This window comes from Branchiostoma lanceolatum, chromosome 18, assembly GCF_035083965.1.
Source record: "Branchiostoma lanceolatum isolate klBraLanc5 chromosome 18, klBraLanc5.hap2, whole genome shotgun sequence".
NCBI classification, from domain to species: Eukaryota; Metazoa; Chordata; class Leptocardii; order Amphioxiformes; family Branchiostomatidae; genus Branchiostoma; species Branchiostoma lanceolatum.
This window is the reverse complement of record NC_089739.1, coordinates 3141490-3162645: the sequence shown is the minus strand read 5'-3', so window position 1 is coordinate 3162645 and position 21156 is coordinate 3141490. Positions and strand designations below refer to the sequence as shown.

The following is a 21156-nucleotide window of genomic DNA, read 5'->3' as shown; positions in this document are numbered from 1 at the left end:
TTTTCAAATTTTGTGATGACAAAATTGTTGAGGGTGTTGACTTTAACTGAGCATTTTTGTATTCCTTCAATATATGCCTATAACACATCAATTGTACAATCATGTAAAGTGACAGTATGACAAGCAATTCATGAATAAATCAGTGCTATTGGTTACGTGTGTTCGACTAACTTGACCTCCTATATTAAGTGGGCCTAGGTGACAATGTCAGCTCATGTGCATCTGATGTATTCTTCAGAATCTGATGTTAAAAATCTCTATCATCATTGAATTTGTAACAAGCATATCTGCCATTTTATCAGTTAAAGTACTCATTAATGTTACCAAAGTGTTTGAGAAGTGGTCTTAGCCTGTTGTTTAATGGCTGTTTTATGATAAAATAAAGGTACTTAATATTAGGCTAATCTACAAGCAGATATTGATCGATTGTTGTTACTGTATATCATTTTGTACCTGTTAAAATTGTTGTGCAATAAACTTTAATGATTTTATTACATTAATGTTTGTTTGAGCTTGTTTCTGTGCCTTTCTGTGAAGCCTTTTTTGGGTAGAAAAATACCCAATACAGGTTTATATGAGTGATTCGGTCAAAAAGTCTGGCGAGGGAAATTTTTTCAGTTGGAAAACAGTTTCTCATTAATAGGTATTTTACCGACTCAGATGAACTTTCATGGTAATACATGAAAAAGGTCTGAGAAAACAAACAAGTCCTGACTTTTACCTACTAGAGAGACAGCATGTAATTTTATGCTGTATCAGTGCAAAACATAGCAATTTCACACCAATTATGGCTATCCAAACAAACCCTCCCCCAACAGTCCACCCAGCAATGCCTTGAACCAATTAGTGGGGATCAGCCACCCTTGATACCTTCTGTCACGCTGATTAGTGATGCTCCACCCTCAAGTTAACATCACCGCCCCTTGAGAAAACTTCCTTCTGAACTCCCTGTCTTCTGAAAGCATGGCTAAGCTGCTGTTCTGCCTTGCCTAGTTGGTCTCTTTTCAGAAAAATTTGACTTAAGAAAACTTCCTTCGGAGACAAAGTCTTAGAATAACAAGGATGTGTGCAGATTTGCAGAGTTTGAAACTTTTCTCCTGTTGTTTTTATTTCTATCACACACTCACTCACTCACTCACTCACTCTCTCCCATAGCTTAGTCAGCCGTCGGGGCAGCATAGCCTTCACACAGAAGTAACAAAAAGACCACTCAGGGGACTGAAAAATCTGGTCTATGTAGACAGGTGGTCAATAGGGAAAATTATAAGGGACCACTTGAATCACTGTATCACTTTTATCTTTAAGATCTTAAGTAAGACTATCTTCTTCTCCTTGACGATGTAGTGTATACTTTGCATGCATGTCTTTGTCTTATAATTTTATTACCGTCGCCAAGATGGGGTATGTTTTCTTTAGCATTCATGTGTATGTTTGTCTGTGTGTCTGTGTTTACAAGATAACTCGAAAATGGCTGGATGGATTGTCATCATACTTGGTATATATATGTGAGTACGTCTTGATGAGACCTTGAAAAGTTTAGATCTTTTGTCCTCCTGGCGGCTTTCAATGGTACTACAGCAGAACTCCCGGTTTTGATATTTCATGATCTGGACAAGCTATCAGGTTATGATTTTTGGTTGGTACATAGCTCTTGGGGACATAAGTTTGGACCTCGTAGTTAGCGATTACATCGAAAAAAAAAATCTTCCGCAATGTAACTGAAAATACAGATTAACCCACAAAAATGACACACTGGGTGTCCAAAACTAAAATGCACAGTCAAATAAAGACAGGATGTTGATTTTACATTGTTGAATTTATTCTGTGAGATCTTCCTTGGTATTTCTGGGTTTGGGCATCAGCCGAGAATGCAAAGTATTTTGAAATTGCGTCTTGGAGGATTTTGTGAACATGCTCCACTGAATTGCGGACGTGCGTGTATGTCATGCTCAGGACTGTCTTAAGGTGTCCGTCACGGCTTGAGCTGCGTCTTAAAACAAGCACGTCCTTTCTTAACAGGTGATAATCCCAACAAATGAACAATGGCTTACAGGAACTTTTGTTTTTAAAGGCATCCAGAGCATTTTATGAGGCTTGAAACTTGAATGAAAAAAACTCCAATTTCTAGTCATTCCTCCACATAGTAAGTTTCAATAACACTATACCATTACATATCGACATTAAAGGAGCAAAGATACGATGTCGTTGTGTGGTGAGAACTGATAGAAAATCCAGGCCCTGATAGACTGATCCTGACAGTCCATCACAATTAGCGGTTCCACCAATGAGAGAGTGACTGCATGTCCGTCAAATATCTGCATTTTTATGTTTTAATTTTGCATTTCTACGTTTTCACGGAGGTGGGCGGGGCTATGGTATCGGTCTATTTACACTAGGCGCGTGAAACTAAGAGATCACCATGTAGCTTATTTTTGTGCCGCTTATGAGTACTTTTGATAAGAAATCCGCACGCAAATGTGGTAAACAGTGGCATTAAATGTCAATAACCCACCCTAACCAAAAACAAAACCTTCTGGTGAAGGCAAAAACAATTTTTAAACAGGATATACCTGTACATTGCATTTATATAAGGAAGCACATAACTTCCAAACATGAAGCACGGAATCTATGTACTACATGTGCTTAAGTATGCCTCCTCCATTATTAAAAGTGTAAATCCGTTCCGAGCCCATGTCACACAGAACAAAGCCAAAGTCAACATCCGTCTTGGCAAACATGACCCGGGGGTCGACGCTGTTTGCCGATGGCGTTCCGAACAGAGGGTCGTGTACGTAGGCTGTTTTAAAAACATCTCTTGTTGAGTTACAACTACTTAAACTGTGTGTCTGTCAACACCTACAGTTGATAGTAGTAAGCCATTGGGTAATGTATGGAAGAAGTAAAATTGCTGCAAATTTATAGAAATAGTGAAAACAGTGAAATAAAAGAAAAATAAACGGATAAATTTTCAGATGTCCCTGTAGCTCAATTGGTAACAGCCTCGCAGTTGAGCTACCGGTTCAAATTACATAACTGGGACATCTTGGTTGGAGCTGCATTCGTTTTTTGGAAGGGACGTGAAGTGGGGGTTCAGTGATTAAGGAGGTGCCTTGAGCACATCAAAAGGCACCACAACAGCCTCATTACTCAGATGGGTACCTACTGGCTGTACTTCAAATGAACATAAATTGGTATATATGGCGTCTGTGTGGCGTCTGTGTGGTACAGTGGCAGAGCATCCGGCTATGAACCAATAAGACCCAGGTTCAATCCCCAGTGGGATACCCAGACATGTCCGGACATGCACCCAGACGTTGTGCCCTTGAGAAAGGCACTTAGCACATATTTCCCATGTCCTAAGCCCAGCAATAGGGTTTGGGTTGGCGTTAGGAAGGGCATCCAGCCGTAAAAACTCTTGCTACAAAAAAAGACTTGCACTTGATGAAGAGTTCTGGGGCTCCCCCATCCATGTGCATGCACGTCTAACCCCCAGATGATGGGGAACAAAAGACGTAAAACTGGATAGAGAGATAGAGAGTCATATAAAGAGTACAAAAGAAAATTGCTGAAATGAAATAAAAGTAATACTGTTAACTAATAAGTAACTGATAAACAGGTATATCCCAATTTTGAAAACAGAATCTCTGAATGTCAGAACTCTTAAAGATATTTCAAGAACTTTTGTAATGACTAACCAACCACTGCATCAGTCAACACCTGATAAAATGGTTGTCAGTACAATTGTATACGTACACTCTACTCCTAATGCCCCAACAGTTGTACAAAAGGAATAAACAAAGAAGCCATTTAGCTTGATTTACTCACCCAAACTCACTCACCAGTGTTCCAGTCTATTAAACATTCAAGTTATTTACCAAGGCAAAATTTACAGACCTTTCAAGAATTCCTTGCCCTCAGAAGTTCAGACCTAGCAATTTTTATTTTGTTTGTGCAAGGCCTAATCGCTTGTGACTTGAATAGCTTTTTCATTGTCCCTATAGTTTATGAGTTTTGTCTCGAAAAGGAGAAAACAACCCAATAACAGCACTGTTACTACATACGGTAATTGAATGTTGCCATAAACATTTGTATCTGTATACAGCCGGTATAACTGCCCTTCGGCGTAAGACATTAGCTTTGCAGGCACACAGTACGGCAGCAGCTGGTTATAGTATACTAACCAATCTGTCACACCAAACTTTTGCACATCTAACTGTAAGCATGGTTTAAAGCTATCTAGTGAAGATTCTCTTACAGTTCCTGGTGGCAACGAACTCCACTCTGTGACAGTTTTAGGGAAAACAATTTTTGAACATATCAATTCTGGGTTGATTAATCTGTTACTTGAAGGCATGACTATTTTTTGCTCTTTTCAGAGTTGGTACTAGATACTTAGTATTCGGTACGTTGATCAGTCACTCAATGAATATACAAAAAGTGTAATAGAGTGTTAGGTGGTATTGTATTTGATTAACCTTATCAGTTCATTATTGCTAATCTTTACAACAGTTTCCCAGGGGGGTGAACAAAGAACACTTCTCGCTTAATTTACTAACCCAAAGTCAACTATATCCGGTGTTCCACTCTATTAAACATTCAAGTTGTTTGCCAAGGCGTGATTTACTTCCCTTGAGGAATTTGTCCTTTAGAAGAACTTTAAACTAGAACAATTGTTATTTTGTTGGGCGAGGAGTCATTGTTGGACACCAATATCAGCTCGAATTGTCCTTTCCACTAGTTCAATTGCGACCACATTTTACATAGTCTGGGAGTTATTTAATTAGTTCAAACTTGAAAGGAATTTGGAGATAAGACACATACATATGCCTTTATAACTTAAGTTATAAAGAAGTTTTTTTACAGACTTTTTCCAACCCTTATATAGTTAAATATTTTTATCAACTTCCTTCATTGAAATGAATTGTACAAATCCTGTAAAAGCAAAGTGCTAATGGTGACAGAAAGTACAAATAAAGTAAATTTGTTTTGAAGTGTTTCAGCTATTAATCAAAGATAAAGAGCGGCTGAAGCAAAAGAAGTGAGACTCAGGTTTAGGTGCGTGGCATAGAACTGCGTGCAATATGACACATTTTTGTTTGTTTGCGTGAAGAGACGAGTAAACAACCTTAAGGCATAACACACCAGTTTTGTACGTTGCACATAACCCTGACAGTTAAGATTTGATCCACTCACACCGGGAAGGACCCCTACTCTTTTCGATAAGTGTGGTGGGTTCTTATTGCTCGAGGTGTGGCTCTCCTAAAACACAGGACCTCTGGCTTTACGACTCCTATCCAAGAGGACGTTCCAGACCGAAGCTACATTGTAGGTTTACACTTATACGAGGGTGTGCATGGGGGGTCACGACATGCTTTACGCTGGATTACGAAGAACCCCTTATGTATTAGGCTAAAATCAAGGAGGGCGATTTATATACACAAAATTTTGTTGCCTCGCTACGAATTAAGCAAGCAAGCTACAAATTAAGTGACTAAGACGGCTTTCCCTACAAATTACGGGAAATAAAAATAGGCTGCCTACGCCTTACAGAAAAGAGTATGCAGACCCTCTTATAGTTATACCAGTGTCAGTGCAGGAAGACAGTTTGACGGGCTTATCCTTTCAACCCTTTGCAATTAGCTAAGCCAATTCCCAAAACGCTGGTCATAGACAGTAAACACTAGAACAAAAGAGCGAACGGTACTAAGAGGGCTTCTCACGCAAACTTGAATGAGACACCTTACAGCTTTGTAATGTGATCATAACAACTGCCTTTGTTTTGGATAACGCTTATGTTTTGATTCAGAGAGCAAATAGCGACATCGACTTTTAAAATTGCTGTGTTGCTTCGTGCTTTTAGGTACGCAAATCTTGACTGTCAAAATTGTCTGATTCACAGACTCATTATTAAGGAAAACTGCAACTAATCCAAAGCAAGAATGAAAGTTGGATCTTACTTAGAATGCTGTCAATCTTCTTATATACAAGCTTAGTGCTCTACATAGGCCAGATATTGTCAATTCTGCATACTAGTATACGCTGAATCCAGTTAAGCAGCAGCTACGTATTAAGTCAAATGAAACAGGCTGGCTTTGCTTTCCGCTACATTCAGGTGCCAATTACGCTGAATTCTGTTGAACACAACGATTACCCTCGACTTCAAAGTTGAACTGTCCAGCTACAAAGTATGTGGAACTAAAATGGCTTACTGCGCTCTTTGTAAAAGGACATGCTGACGCCCTTATTAAACAGTACAACCTCTTAAACCTGATAGACGCTTTCTCCAAGCCTTAAAGAATGGTCTTTAAACCTCTCTGGCGACGGGTAAACTTCGAGACGGCTTTTAACTCCCACCTTGACATACAAACTCGCGCGCGATGACATCTCCATTCTTCGTGCACGCGTAATGCAACCTCTCTATGTCAACTCCCTTTATCCGCTAGATTACCAGCCGGACCGTCGCCTTTGTCCGCCATGTCACTTTCCTCCTATAGATAGTAAAAACCCGGCCTTATCCAAACAACAATGCCAGACGGGAAAGAAAGACCTGCGCTAAGCTGACGAAACAGGACAATCGGAAATTGGGACAGGCATGTTTACTGAAATCAAAGGCAAACTTTGTCTGGGGAGCTACTGCTAGAGAAATAAACATCGCTCTGAAAGGACAGGTGTTTTAGCCCCTTGTAATGATGGTCGGGTGTCTTTGTCCGTCTGTATATCTATCTCCCACCTTGTATAAAATCAGTTAAGCGATAAAAGACTTCAGTGTAAATCTGATACAGTTATACAATAGATAGTTGGTAGATTGACTAAGCACATAAACATTATGTAGCTCTCAAACTGGGTCATCTTATTGATAAGCGCAACCTATCAACGAGGTAAGGTTTCATAATAGTACATTATAAGGGGCCTGAGCTTTAATGCTATCATCATTAATGGACAAATCACTAATAGAATCTATGTTTAACAAGCTAGCTTAACTTTTGATTGGAAAGTTCTAGTTATCAAATTTGTACGGAATGGATAGAATACTTAGTTTATCACTTAGCTGTTTCCGATTTCAAAAGATATTTTGTGGAAGAAATTTTGAACTTTCACTTAAAGAAGTTAATCAAATGGTACAATGAATAACTTAAGATCCTTATCAGTGAGGATGCATCATCTCCATGGTAATCTTAAGTGTTTCTTGAAATTGGTTTTCATGATCATTGCATCTGCTTAAACCTTGAAGCGAGGATGCACTGTTTCCATGGTAGCCTCAAGTATTTCTTCAAATTAGTTTTCTTGATTATATTTGCTAAAATCAAGCAAGGTTGCACCATTTCCATAGTGGTCTCAAGTGTCTTTTAAAATTGGTTTTGCTGATTGTATTTACCCAACAGTTAACACTGAAAACATAGAGAAAATGCAGCACCAATTCTGAAGGAATTTATGGCTTTACCTCAACACTAGACGTGTTGAACTCACGAACGATAGCCCTTTATTTTCTCGCCTCTACACGACCAGGTGACTTAAATACACATCGACCACATCTGGTTTTGGAACCAAGCTAATTATTCGGTCTGAAAATAGCACCGGGTTCTTTTTCGTTCTTTCATGACGTGACTGAGAAAGGCTTCATGCTGGCGTATAGCCTCTGGCGTGACGTTAGAGTGCCCTAAATTATAGTATATAAGTCTGTGAAGTGAACCGAAGAATGGTTGGATTGTGCAGCCCAGACATAAAGATAATGGTGCGAACCTTCTAAGAAGTCTTGCAAGGTTGAAAGTCCATTCTTAAGGAACACCTGGTGAGATTGCTCAAAGGGTGCATGATTAACATTTTGTCTTTGTCTATAGTTTGGATCCTTATCTAAATATCTGGCCTCGTTTTTGACCAACTTCACAAAATGTATGATTCAGACATAATGCCTTGATGTTGTCTATAACAAAAGTATGAATTCCGCACAAGTTCTACATAATATTGGGGGTTTTGCATCCAAGTAAGTATTTTGAAATTTTCGTGGTGGTTAAATGTTTGCGGCTTTTGCAGAACTTTTTTTTACCAAGAACTTAAAACCGCTGTCTTCTGTTATAGCCAACCCCCATGTTTCAAAATACCTGCATTACAACATTGCTAATTTTCCGACCCTTCTACTTAAAATATACAGAACACAAACCAATCATTCTAGACTTCTGAATCTTTAATCCTACTGTCTTTAAAATTTAACGTCCTTGGCACTCAAATTTTCATCCCTACCAAGCTTTGGGGAATTTATGACAAAACCACAATGAAAACAAAATGTTTCTCTTGTACGTGTTTCCACAAAAAACCCGGTTGCACTTTATGACGGCTTTATCTACAGTACGGTTGTTTTCACAGTCCTTTGAACGAACTGAAAGGTAATTTCCAGTACTGTCAATAAAGCCAACAAGCCATCTATATTTTCTAGGCCTGCACTGCCCAGTACCTAAGTAACAGGAATTTTGTTTGCCTCAAAACATTGAATGCTTTTTTAGATCTAGATTAGATATACCACTTCTATTATACTAGATGTGAGACATTTGAAAAAGGCCCTCTCTTTCTCAAGTTCTGATATAAGAACACGCTTTTCAAGTACCTTCAAGCTGCATCAAATTTTTCATTTCCTAAACGCCTGTGACATGGATTTGACAATAAATTCCCACACTTGGCTCTAAATCATCAAATAAAAAAGACTTCACAGAACTACATTTTGTCCGTTTTAACCTTCTCTCTGCTGCCTAACTCTGTAACCAATAAAGAATTGGGTGCCAAACGGCTACTTCAGTGTGCTAGCCTAAAGGTTAAAAACACTGTCTTTGATATTGCAGATCTGCGACAGCTTTCTTTTCCTTAAAACAGACACACAGTTATACGATGCACGATATCTTGATTTTAAGATATATAACATAACAAGCACATGAAAGCAGTGGGCTATCAGAAGAACATTAAGTTTCCACACAACAGTTATAGAGAATTAAGAGTTTAGTCAACATCGGTTGATCTTGCCTAGGTAGCAACCATTTTGTCTGCCCCCAAACATTGAATTTTTGTCAATCTAAGTTATAAATCATAAGGTTAATACATAAGAGCAAAGTTACGGCAAAAGTTTAAATTTTGTTGGTGGTTCAATGTTCCTGTTTTTCACAGTAAACTTAAAACCAACGGGAAAATGCTTATTCTGTCTTCTGTCCGCCTAATCCCTTGTTTCAACTGCGAACTTAAAACAATCACAAACACTCCATTTTCTCCCTACCGCAACATCAAATCCCCATGAGCTTAAATGCATTTTACAGTAATACATAAGAGCAAAGTTACAGTAAATGTTGAAATTTTCGCAGTCATTTAATGTGTAAGGTTTTTGCGGTGAACTTAAAATTACCAAGAAAATGCTTATTCTGTCTTCTGCCCGCCTACGCCCTTGTTTCAACCGCAAACTTAAAACCACCACGAACACTCCATTTTCTCCCTACCGCAACATTAAATCCCTACAAACTTGAATGCACTCTACCGTAATACACAAGAGCACAGTTACAGTAAATGTTGAAATATTTGCGGCCATTTAATGTTTAAGGTTTTTGGGGTGAACTTAAAATTACCAGGTAAATGCTTATTCTGCGCGCCTACCGTCTCAACTGCGAACTCAAAAAGAAGTTAACATCGGCTGCAATGCTGTTTTAAATTCTGTATGTATCAATTCCTGAATGAACCATTTATATATAAAACCATTGCGAACACTCCATTTTCTAAATCCGTGCAAACATAAAGGCATTTACAGTAAGTCAAGAATATTACAGTGGTTCAAGAGGATGGAGAGTTCAGTAAACAGGTGGTTTGAGTTAGTTTCTACCCCCTGGCGAGATCTAAAATAGCTGTTTTGGATATTACACACATGCCATTCAGACAGTCCATATATTAAGATCTTGGCCACCTGCACTGTTGTTTACAGAAGCTTCGAGCAGTATACTTAAGAAAATGTTTGTCTTTATGGGATCTTATTGTGGAAAACTTGAAGGAGTTTGATCAAAGACTTTTCTCAAAGTGGTTGGCTGGAGCTCGAGTAGCTAACATCTGCTTGGGAGGAATTCTAAACAACCCCTTTAAATCTAGACAGTTAGAACACCATGAAATGATAACTTTGCATCGTTGTAGAAGCCAATTTAAAAGATGATGTGATTGTGAACTTCAGGCAAGATAACTGATTCTGAGTTTAACACCTAAGAAGTTTTTTTCTTGGCCTTTTTTTTCATTACTTTTGTTATTGACAAAGCAAGATTTAACTACCACAGAGGCTCTTTCCTTCTAATTTGTCCGGGCCAGAAGTTTTTCTTGATCTTGAAAAGTGCTACCGTCTACATTAAAGAAAAGAGATTTTGTGGTGGATTTGTTGAATTTCTTTTCTACTTCATATTGCCACAGTGAAGTTATGACTTACATTGTAGCCTCTCTGGTACTTTACAGAAAAACTCAGAGTCTGTCCTTTAATTTTCTTGCTAAAACATTCTTTCTGTACCAAAGAAAGAAAATATTCTGTGATATGGACACTAATACTAGTCTTGTTGTAAACAGATGTTTTACCTTAGTTTGATGGCTATATGCATTGTACGCACAGATATCATTCGGACAATTCACACAAGAAACCTGTTGCCATACTTCCAATGGAGCCTTGAATTCTAGTGACTGGTATCTAAACTTCTGTTTTAGCTAATTCCTCACCAGTTAAGTAAAAAAAAATTGAGAAATCCATACTTCACACTTGTTACCTAAATGCACCACATGTTTTGCAGCAAGTAAATGAAAGGCTGCCTAAGCTACAGCTCTGGAAGTAAGCTCATAATTTGGTGGTCTTGTCTTATGTTACAAATGTAACCAGGCGGGTGAGGCCCCGTGTTTTTCCAACAAACAGTGAGGTGAACAATTAGAAACTTATACACAACACAACGTTTTCCTTCAAAGTCTTCCAACGCAAAACGTGTGGAGCAAAACGCAGCACTAGCCATGGCTGAGGCAGTTGGTGCACGTCTGTCAGCGCAGACTCAAGTCGCCCCATGCAAAGAAAATGGGCATACCTAAAAGTGTTGTACGGGGCTTACTTGTCTACAATGGTTAACCAAACCCTCCTCTTACGAGTTGTCTAAACAGAGAAGTGCAAAGGACTCACCGACTGAAGTTTGTAGTGCCTCGACATGGGGACAACCTTGAAGGCAGACTTTTCCATGTGCAGTTCTTTCCCCCAAGAGGATTAGGAGTCCAGAACTACCACAGGGAACAAAGAAAAGTCCTTCCAGTTCCAGCCAGGGAGGCAGCCAATCGTTTAGTGTCTAACAATGCCAAGTACTCCTCACTGCTGTGGCAGACGTATGAATAGGGGTGAAACAGGAGAGGGTTGAGACATCGGTCGGTGTTGTTAGGTCGCGGTGGAGAGCCACTCAGGTGTCGTGTGGCTCGCAGGTGGGCAGAGTGTACAGGTGTAGACGTCACCCCGCCGGCGTCTCCTAGGCAACCGCGGCGGCACAAGCCACAGAGCCCGGGGGCTTACACAGAAGTTGTGCTGCTTTTGTGTCCGGGTGAATAAAAGAGCAAGACACCGGATGTTCTGTCTGTCAAGACAACACTTTGTACATCCAAGCTTCAGAGTCTAATGCTAGTCCGTCCATACAAACTCAGGCTAGATTGTCAGGCACAGTGCAAAGGTCCACAAGGGAATTGTGACGTCCTGTAGGCACATTAATCATGCATCAGCTCGCACCAAAGGCTTCTCAACACCCGATCCGACCTGACAGCTATGATTTATGGTATAATTGCATGCCATATCTTGTTCTCCAAACCCCCAGACATCTTTTACAATTATCATTTCCATTCGAGAGAGCTAATCCTTGAATTTAAAGTGCTACTGACAAAAAAAGGACATTTCTGGTAATCATTATGATGACAGGAATTTTTTTTCAAATGTTGATGATATTTGATAAGAAGTAGAGATATTACAAAGGAAAGTAAGTTCTTTGTGAAAAACTGTACTATACAAATTGATCTAAGGCCATCTAAGGCCATAAACTTACTACCACACCCTTGTCCTTAAATACCCTACCACATCCTAGTCATCTTCAAGGCCACTATGGCAGCTCTGTTAAATGTAAATTTTAGACATTTTGCAATGGTTTTATTTTCGCAATTTTTGCAGTGACACTGACCTTTCTCCCACATGACACCGCAAATATGTCACATTTTGTGTGGCTACTTTCTACAAACTTCTCATATTATGAAATGAAAATAAACCAAACAGTGAAAGTAAAGGAATTTACAGTATGTTCCTGCAGTTGTTGTTTTTTTACATTGTGTTACAGAAATTAATACAAAGTGCTTCAAGTATACTAAACTAGAGTCTTAGTTAGTTAGAACAGTTTTTGCTTAGCAACACATATTTGATATGCATGTATATCTTCCTGATCCAGGATACAACAAAGCCTGCAAGTATTTTGTTTGGATATTGGTACATTCATCATAGGAATGATTGTGTGTTTAATGAAGTTAACATGAACCTTTTATGATGCACATAGCAGTGAAGGAAATTGTTTGGAGGGCTTTGTTGTCACTTACACTCATATAAATCAAGCTGTTTTTTTAGTTTATTGCTTGACAACAGAAGAGAAGCAATAAAAAGTGGTGCCTTAGTAACAGGTTCTGCAATGACAGTTACAAAGTTTGTTTATAATAAAAGAAGAAAAATGTTTTTGTTAAAATTGTGTCCGTTCTTCATTATTTTTCACATCGTGTGAAACTTGAAAGTTTTGCGAAGTGGTTTTAAGTTCACTGTTGAAACTATACATGTCAAGTCAAGTCCCTGATGGAGGATAGGGTGGAATGGAGGAAGTTTTCAAGCTTGGTTCGAGCGGGAGCGCGACCAAAGTAAAGTAAGTAAGTTGAAACTATAATACTTTACTGTAAAAGGAGAAATGTTTGCATTGGTTTTAAGTTTGTGGTGAAGAGGTCCCCAATAAATATACAAACATAAACAACCGCAAACCTTCCCTCTTTTACAGTAATTTTCTACATGTCTTCTCCATCAAAACAGCATTTAAGTTAAACAGCAACACAATGCAGTCAATCAATTGGAAGTTGAACAACTGCAAAACAACAACCCAGGAGAATAGTCCTCCCTACAGGTTGCATGGTTATGCAAATTGGAACTTACACATCAATAGGTCATCATTTGGTGCTACACAATAGGCAATTATCGGGCCTGATAAAGACTCGACACACCTGTCCAACCTGTTATATTCCTAGGTTGGAGGCTTTTTGTCAGAAAAACAAGTGGGAAATACAAACATGTTTTAATCAACTTTTAACAACAGAAGAAGCCAGGTGGTAAAAACAAAACATGTTATACAAGTCTAAAACTTGAACTTGTACCAAGAAATACGACACCGTGCTAGCATCACAATAATGTCATAAAGAATATATTTATATGATCATTGTACTTATGTCTAGTATAGTACTGACTTCGCTACTTTTGATTTGAAAATACAGTTCGGATACATTTGTATTATCTAAAATCTAATTTCAACTTAGAAAATATATTGTAACATTTCAATAAAATGAGAAATCTTTGCTCTATCATGTCTATATTTATTTCTTTTCTCCTGTTTTGTGTTACTTACAGATATTGACTTAACAGTTAATTAGATTCATTTTTCAAACTTGCCTTGTGTTTTAAAAAATAACAAAATTAATTTCATTTATTCATAGTATCATGTCTGTTTTGAGTGTGTTTTTTTTAATGTAGAAATGTCCCAGGACATCATCTGTGATGAAGAATAAGTGAAATCTGCCAAGGTATTTTTCAATGGTGATCTTTTTTTCCTGATAACACAAAAGACAACATCGTAACTGTAAAATTATACCCCTCGACAAAAAGAAGAGCTCATGTTGGTCTCTTCAGGATTATCAAAATGAAAAGGCTTCCCTGTTTCAGGATTTACCACAATATTAGAGACAAATTCAAGCATTGTTGAAGACTTGATTGGATTTTCATGGCAACAGTCTCCTTTAGAAAGAACACCTGCGTAAATGGAGCTGGAATAACAGACGCTTGAAATACATGGGATAACTCATGGATGGATATTGAGATGAAGCTGCAAGCATCTTAATCAACTGTCATTGAAGAAATTCTTTCAGCACTGGCAGTCACTCACCAGTTTGATAATATGCAGTCCCAGTGATGCCTGTTATTAGCCTGGAATCCAAACCTATAGCTATATTATAGCTCCCGAGTCTCTCTCCGCAAATGAGAGGTAATAGGTTTGGAATCCAGGCTAGCCTGTTATGGTCTCATTTATGAGTTTTTTCTTCCCATGGACTTCTATGTTATAATACATGTTTTACATGCATATGGGCGCATTTGTAATGAAGCTATAGGAAATGCACCAATGTCATTCATTCTATGTTGAGGACATTTACCCTAGATCATATAAAGAAATTGCCAATAACTTCACTTCATACAATCTCTATTTATGGCAATTACAAACTGCACTTAGCTAGCTATGCCCCATAACTTAAAGCACCGTCTTTCTAGCTGCAAGCCACCACTCAACACCCAGGACTATGCAAGTCTGACCTCGCGCGTGCACGCCCAGCTACCAAACTTTACCTGCTAATTTCTTCAGTTACAAACAAGCTTTCATCAGTTTGACGCTTGAGATCAGTTGGGCTGACTGAAACTAGAACTATCCATCTTTCATCAAATACTCTTCACAATGTGTTCATAACATCAGGCACTAAAAGGAGTCAATTTGCTTTCTTTAAAACAAGTTAAAAAATCTGATGTGAAGGCTTTTAAGAACAAGAGGGACATACATGTCACTTAATCGAACCAAGGTTAGACAAACATTGACACTTTAATGACAAGCACTTTTTAAGGTTGGGTTCTTGATGGTTATCATCTGATGTACTAGTTTTCTGGACAAGAGTTTGTGCTGTTAGCAAAATGTGAAGGTAAGATTGATTTAAAAACACACAGAAGACACCCCAAAATTCCCAGAGTCTGAAGACACTTTCAAACAGCTGTAGTTTAAGTTCCACTGCAGTCCCAAACAAAGCTGCCAGGGGCCCCCAAACCCTTTGCCAACATCTGTGATTATACCTACCTTTTCCAATAACTGATAATTGACCATTTGTAATATCAACTTTAATTTGTATTTCCAATAGATACCAAAACAGACAAGGTATACTAATGCAAATCTGACGCCTAAAATACTAGTAACCTGGAAACTGTCTGCTTCAATAAAATGCTTTACAGATACGAACTAGTGCATATAGCAATACACTGAAAGGAGCATCCTGATGTATCTGACTTAAAAAACCAAGACACCTCTTATTACGTCAATTCAGTGGATCCTATCTCCCGCGGACAAAGTGTGCTACGCCGTGGAAACTGGGGTCGCTGCACGTTAAGAGCGCAAGGCTATGCTAATGTGTAATGCAGAACCGACATGCGTCACGGTACATTCCGTGCACAAGGTCGGATGCAGGCCAACTGCGTCAATACACATTTCGGATACGGCACAAAACGAAATAATTTTACAGTACATGTACTTCCAAAAACAATAAACTTTTTCACATAATGTACAAACAACAAACTTTTGCAAGAAAAGTTGTAAGGGACGTTTTTGGCTATTTCTTACATTTTTTTGTTTCAAAGTTCAGAGAACATTAGCCAGCCAATAACAAACCTCATTCTGCAAAGCAGCTTAACCGAGGATAATCATAATAGATTAACCACAATCCAGGATTAACAAAAATGATTACAAGAAATGCAAAGCTTCAGTGATTTTCTATCAGGATAAAGAGGAAGATTATCCGGAATAAAAGACAGTGGAATAATCTGAAGAAAGAAGATTATGAATAAATGTTCCAGAAGGAAGGATTTCAATAACTGAAACCAAAAGGCGATTGAGTGAAAAGGGATAAAAGCAAAACAACTTTCAAGGAAAAAAAGAAATAGGCGAGTTTGATATCTTTTTATCATTGATAAACTAACTCTAACACTTTGCAAAGCTGTTTTCTGGGTCAAAGGAAACCAATGCAAGCCAAAAATAGGAGCTTAGGGTGCTTCTTTTGAATTAAGTAACTTGATTAGGAAACCCAATCCTGATTGGTCAGCCTCGGATCTTTCTTATCAGTATAATTAGGTCACTGGAGGGGACACATCTGAATGGCAACTGAAAGAGAAGAATGGGTGTACCGCTCTTAATCAGGATCTTGGGTTCAGGTAATGTTGCAGCTGACTTCATTCCAAGATGAATAGGATCCGAGAAGAATACATGGTCTTGCGGTGATAGTTTAAAAATAAAGAGATTGCTCATCTAAAAACTTTGAGGGGGGTACTGTAAATGCAGAAGTGTTTGCGGTGGTCTTATGTTCACGGCTTTTGCGGTGACTGTTTCGCCACAAACTTAAAACCATAGCGAACATTTTTTGTCCAATACTGTAGCAGTATGTGACTATATAGCGCTACCGAGAACTTAAAACCGCCGCGAACACTCCATTTTCCCTTTAGCGCAAAATAAAAACCATGCGAACTTAAATGCATTTACAGTATATAGTCAAAACATTTTGTTCCTTTTATATTAACTAGTGAAATCATTTAAAAGTAAAATTTGGTCTTTTCTGAAAACATTTTTTCTACCCAAGCAGGGAAAGTACAGGGAAAACCTTTGGTTAAATTCTTTTAAATTAAAACTTGACCCTATATTTCTATTCATAATTCAATTATCAAGAAGCAATTTCTAATACCAGTTACTGTACAGTAACATCTATTCAGTTAGCATAATTCAATTATCAAGAAGCAATTTCTAATACCAGTTACTGTACAGTAACATCTATTCAGTTAGCTTACATATCATATGCCATTCACATAAGAGCCTTATTTGGGCATTCAAAAAGCACCATCTTGATTTTACAATCCAACAGGTTGCTGTAGTTCAGGTCTGCTTCAGCAGGGGGAGCTTCACCACTGACAATATTTACCTACTGGTAGGTCTGGACAATTGTTGCCAAGCAACCATCATTTACCAACAGGAGAAAAAACGCTGGGGTTTGTAATTAATGTGAGGAAAATGTGAATATACGGAGTTTATCATAAGTTAGAGAAGGTAGTATTTATATCAATTTTAATAGAAGACTCAGAGCTTTAAATTCAAATTCCAAGTCTAATTAGATCTATGGTTTTTGTACATGTACTACGGGCACTTTCACATGCATCGCATGATCGTTAAACAGTCGCAAACTTAAAGGGCATTCATGGGATATTCGTGCATGTGTCGTATAAAATACAGCTGTCTAATGTTATCAAAAAGGCTGTTTTAGATCCTTGTCGGCAGTTGGTTGACTGTCACAGCCTACTTGAAAATCCTACAACATCAAAATGTAACCACATCCAATCCATTGTGACTTTTTGATAATCATAGTCTACAGCAAGCAGCTAGAGTAGAGTATTTATTTATCCTAAATCTTATTTGCCATGTGAGTATGGTATGATTTACCAAACAAGAGATAGAAAATTAAGAATCCATTGACAAGTACGGCAAGCACAGGGTGCGAAATACCCGGTTGCGCACTTGCGCAGCGCAACAATATTTTGGTTGGCGCAACTTATCTCTTAACCCAGGTTGCGCGGTGCGCTACCTAAATTTTGGGCCGGAGAAATCGATTTTACGGCAATTACTTGACGAAGTAGAAAATAATTGGACCAAGGAAGCTCACACACCCGTGTGGTGTGCACACACACTCGCTCTCACGCTCGTAAATTTTCAAACCAAACGTATAAATCGACCCCCAACTAAACAAGTTAATAAAGTTACCGATACTTTTTCACTCGTTTGCATCCATAGTCAACCTGTTTTATTGTGCCTGAAACGCAAAATTCGTCGGAAAGAGAGCGCGGCTTAGCGCTCGGCTCTTGGCCGCCATGTTGAGCCATGTTGAATTCATCGACTCTCGCTGAATATCGCGTGATTGCGCGAGAGTAATGACGTATAATCTGCAGTACCAGCAACAACTGGTAGAGGGCAGTGTTTGAGTTGCTGTGTATTTCTATGGGCGAAATGTTGCTAGTGCTTTTTTGGGGGCAAAATTAAAAATTGCAGAAGTGGAGATGGAGCCACTTTACTAATAATAAGCTGGGATTTAAAAAATCTTTACTTGGCAACAATGATTATAGAATAAACAAAGTTGTTAAAATGTTGTGACAGTGAGATAAAAACTGGACAATGACATAGACTATTGTATTTATCTTATGATTATCATACATGCATATCATTAATAACTCACCTGTGAATTTTTCAATAAAAAATATAGGTAATTTTATTCCGGGGGTACTTTTATTAGATTTTGAAAATATGCCCCGTAGCAACTTTTATGTGAGGGAAGAGAATAATGTGCAGGTACAAGTCCTATTGCAGTGTAACTATTGCAGTGTAACTCTTCCTAGAGCAGAAAAAAAACAAAAAGTCTATGGGGGTTGAAAAAAGGATTTATTTGTACTTTGTACTAAAAAAATAGCCGTGTTACACATGAATTGTATAAGTTTGTTTGTTGTGGGTTGTGGTGTTTAATTTACATTGTATATCATTGAATTTTATTTTGAAACAAAAACACAATTAAGCACCAGTTATATTGTTAAAGGCTATGTAATACTATGTACTTACAAAATGTAATTTCAAGAAATCAGTGAATTTTAGGTGGGGCAACCTGAAATTCTGACGGGCAACCTAGCTTTCTACCCAGGTTGCACACCGTGCAACCTGGCTCAAAAAAGTATTTCGCACCCTGAAGCATTAATTTCATCTTTTGTCTGGCCACTGGCAAATGGAGACTGATTTATATTCCAAAGCACAAATATTTTTGCATTTTTGTAAAGGTACCTTCAAAAGCTCTGTGTATCATATCAACAAATATACAACAAGGCTAATCAAGAAATATGACGGTCATATTCCCCATTGAATTGCAGGACAAAGCATTAATATGCCATGAGTATAAATTATGCATTATGAAAACAAATCTATGTTGACAAAATAGCAAGTTTGGAATTCACAACATTGATATTATATCATGTGATAAGATTTTTGTCTGCAAAACAAATTTTGTATATATCAAAATTGTCTACGCACTGCCACAAGATAAGTCATTATCATTTTCTTTTCAGCATATAAAATATCTTCCATATCAAATAACAAAAGCTGTTTGTTGTTCTGAAGTTTTTTAATCAATTAAGATTAGTTGATGTCAGTTGAAAAAAACTTTATGATGAATTATGAGTTTAAGATTAAATCTTCATCATATTCCTGGACCTCAAAACTGAACATTTTTTCTTGTTACATTTTAGGATCTTAATCATTTGCTGACTTACAGAATGACCATAATGCATAAACGTTTTTTTTTTTCTTTGCTACACCATAAGCAGAAAAAAATCAAATCTTTATGATTATTGATCAAAAAATGATTTTAAATTCTGCAATAAAACTGTACATTTTCATCATTTATCTATCATACTTTGGAAAAAGAATTGAGCTCACCCATATAAAAGTGTAACAGCCAACAAATCAGGTTGTTATCCAGAAATGCATGCCACATGCAAATTGATAAAACTAAGATTTTTATCATTTTACTAATTGCACTTTGGAAAACGCTCCATTGAGTTCACCTATAAAAACAACAGTAATGCCCAACAAATCAGATCGTTATCCAGAAAAAAAATTAATGCATGTTATAAAATTGCCACATGCACATAAATACAACTAAATTTGTATCCTTTATTTCATTAATCGCAATTTGGAAAACGCTCAATTGAGTTCACCTATAAAAACAAGACAGTGTAATGGCCAACAAATCAGATAGCTATCCAGAAATGCATGTCACAAAACTGCCACACGCAAATTAATAAAACTAAATTTGTATCATTCATTGATCGCACTTTGGAAAACGTTCAATTGAGTTCACCTATAAAACAAGTGTAATGCCCAACAAATCAGATAGTTATCCAGAAGAAAAATTAATGCACGTCACAAAACTGCCACATGCAAATTAATAAAAGTAAAATTTGTATCATTTTACTGATCGCACTTTGGAAAACGTTCAATTGAGTTCACCTATAAAACAAGTATAATGCCCAACAAATCAGATGGTTATCCAGAAATGCCTGTCATCACAAAACCACTTTGCACAAAGGACTCAAAAATTTTATTGATAACCCTGACAGCCAACCCATTATGTAGCCCTGATTGGATTTTGATAGAGTCCAGATTCCCAAGGTTTTGACGTCAACACAACAAATCAAAATGCCTGGCAAAAATGACTGCCATTGTTATATGACACAAATAGATTACAGAAGAGTTAGGTTAATGAACTCCCGATAGGACGATGAACCCCTTGCATTTCTTGCATCGTGTTTTATTCATGGCGTTCCCTAGCTTCCTTCACCTTCTTGCATGCAGCCAAGACTAGTGTGTGAGAACTAAATGGTGTGGGTTTATCCGTTTTCCTCTTGGGTAAGGTGGTGAGAGACACATCTTCAGTGGACTTAATCAAGTTGTTGTAGGTCAGACTTAGACAGAGAAGGGTCCAGTTTGATACTTGGATTAGTAAAAGGAAAAAGTGACAATAGTCCTATATCTTAGGAAATGGTGAACTGCAAGGCTTTAATATTGTATGAGACCTGCATTTTATGACTGAAGTTGACATTCTTAAGATTAAAACCAGCTGGAACACATCCCGATTCAAAACGTTAAACGTGACAGTATAAATATAGAAGCATGTTGAAGACAATGACACGCTGTGCATGCAACCACCAATAAAACCCAAGGAGCAGGGTGAGATTATTTTCCTAAATATCTACTGATGACGTCGGCCGCTGTTCAGTCTTTCTGACTAGGCTGTTTTAGACTAACTTCTGATAGAAAAAAAAATTTACTGAATGCTACTCAGAGTAAACAACGGTCCTTATTGTCCAAGAATTGTGACCCATCAAAGACACATGAATGGCAACCTTTGCCTTGCAACACCATTTTCGTAGACTCAGGCCTAGACTTTGTTTGAACATTTACCTTTCTGACTTTGTATATGTTCTCACACTTTGACAAGAATAGACAAAAAGTCTTAAAT

General features: G+C 37.8%; 1 protein-coding gene across 4 annotated transcripts in view; it reads right to left on the bottom strand.

Moving 5' to 3' along the window:
* LOC136423822 (dual specificity tyrosine-phosphorylation-regulated kinase 4-like) overlaps positions 1 to 21156 on the bottom strand; it is a 59604-nt gene that overhangs the window by 27553 nt on the left and 10895 nt on the right. The window contains exon 1 of one of the 4 annotated variants that reach the window (XM_066412160.1): positions 11162 to 11614. The exons of the other annotated variants lie outside the window; for them this stretch is intronic. Coding sequence (XP_066268257.1) covers positions 11162 to 11218 — 57 coding nt within the window. The 5' untranslated portion in view covers positions 11219 to 11614. Of the gene's footprint in view, positions 1 to 11161; positions 11615 to 21156 lie in introns of those variants that run through there. 4 annotated transcript variants of the gene reach the window in all.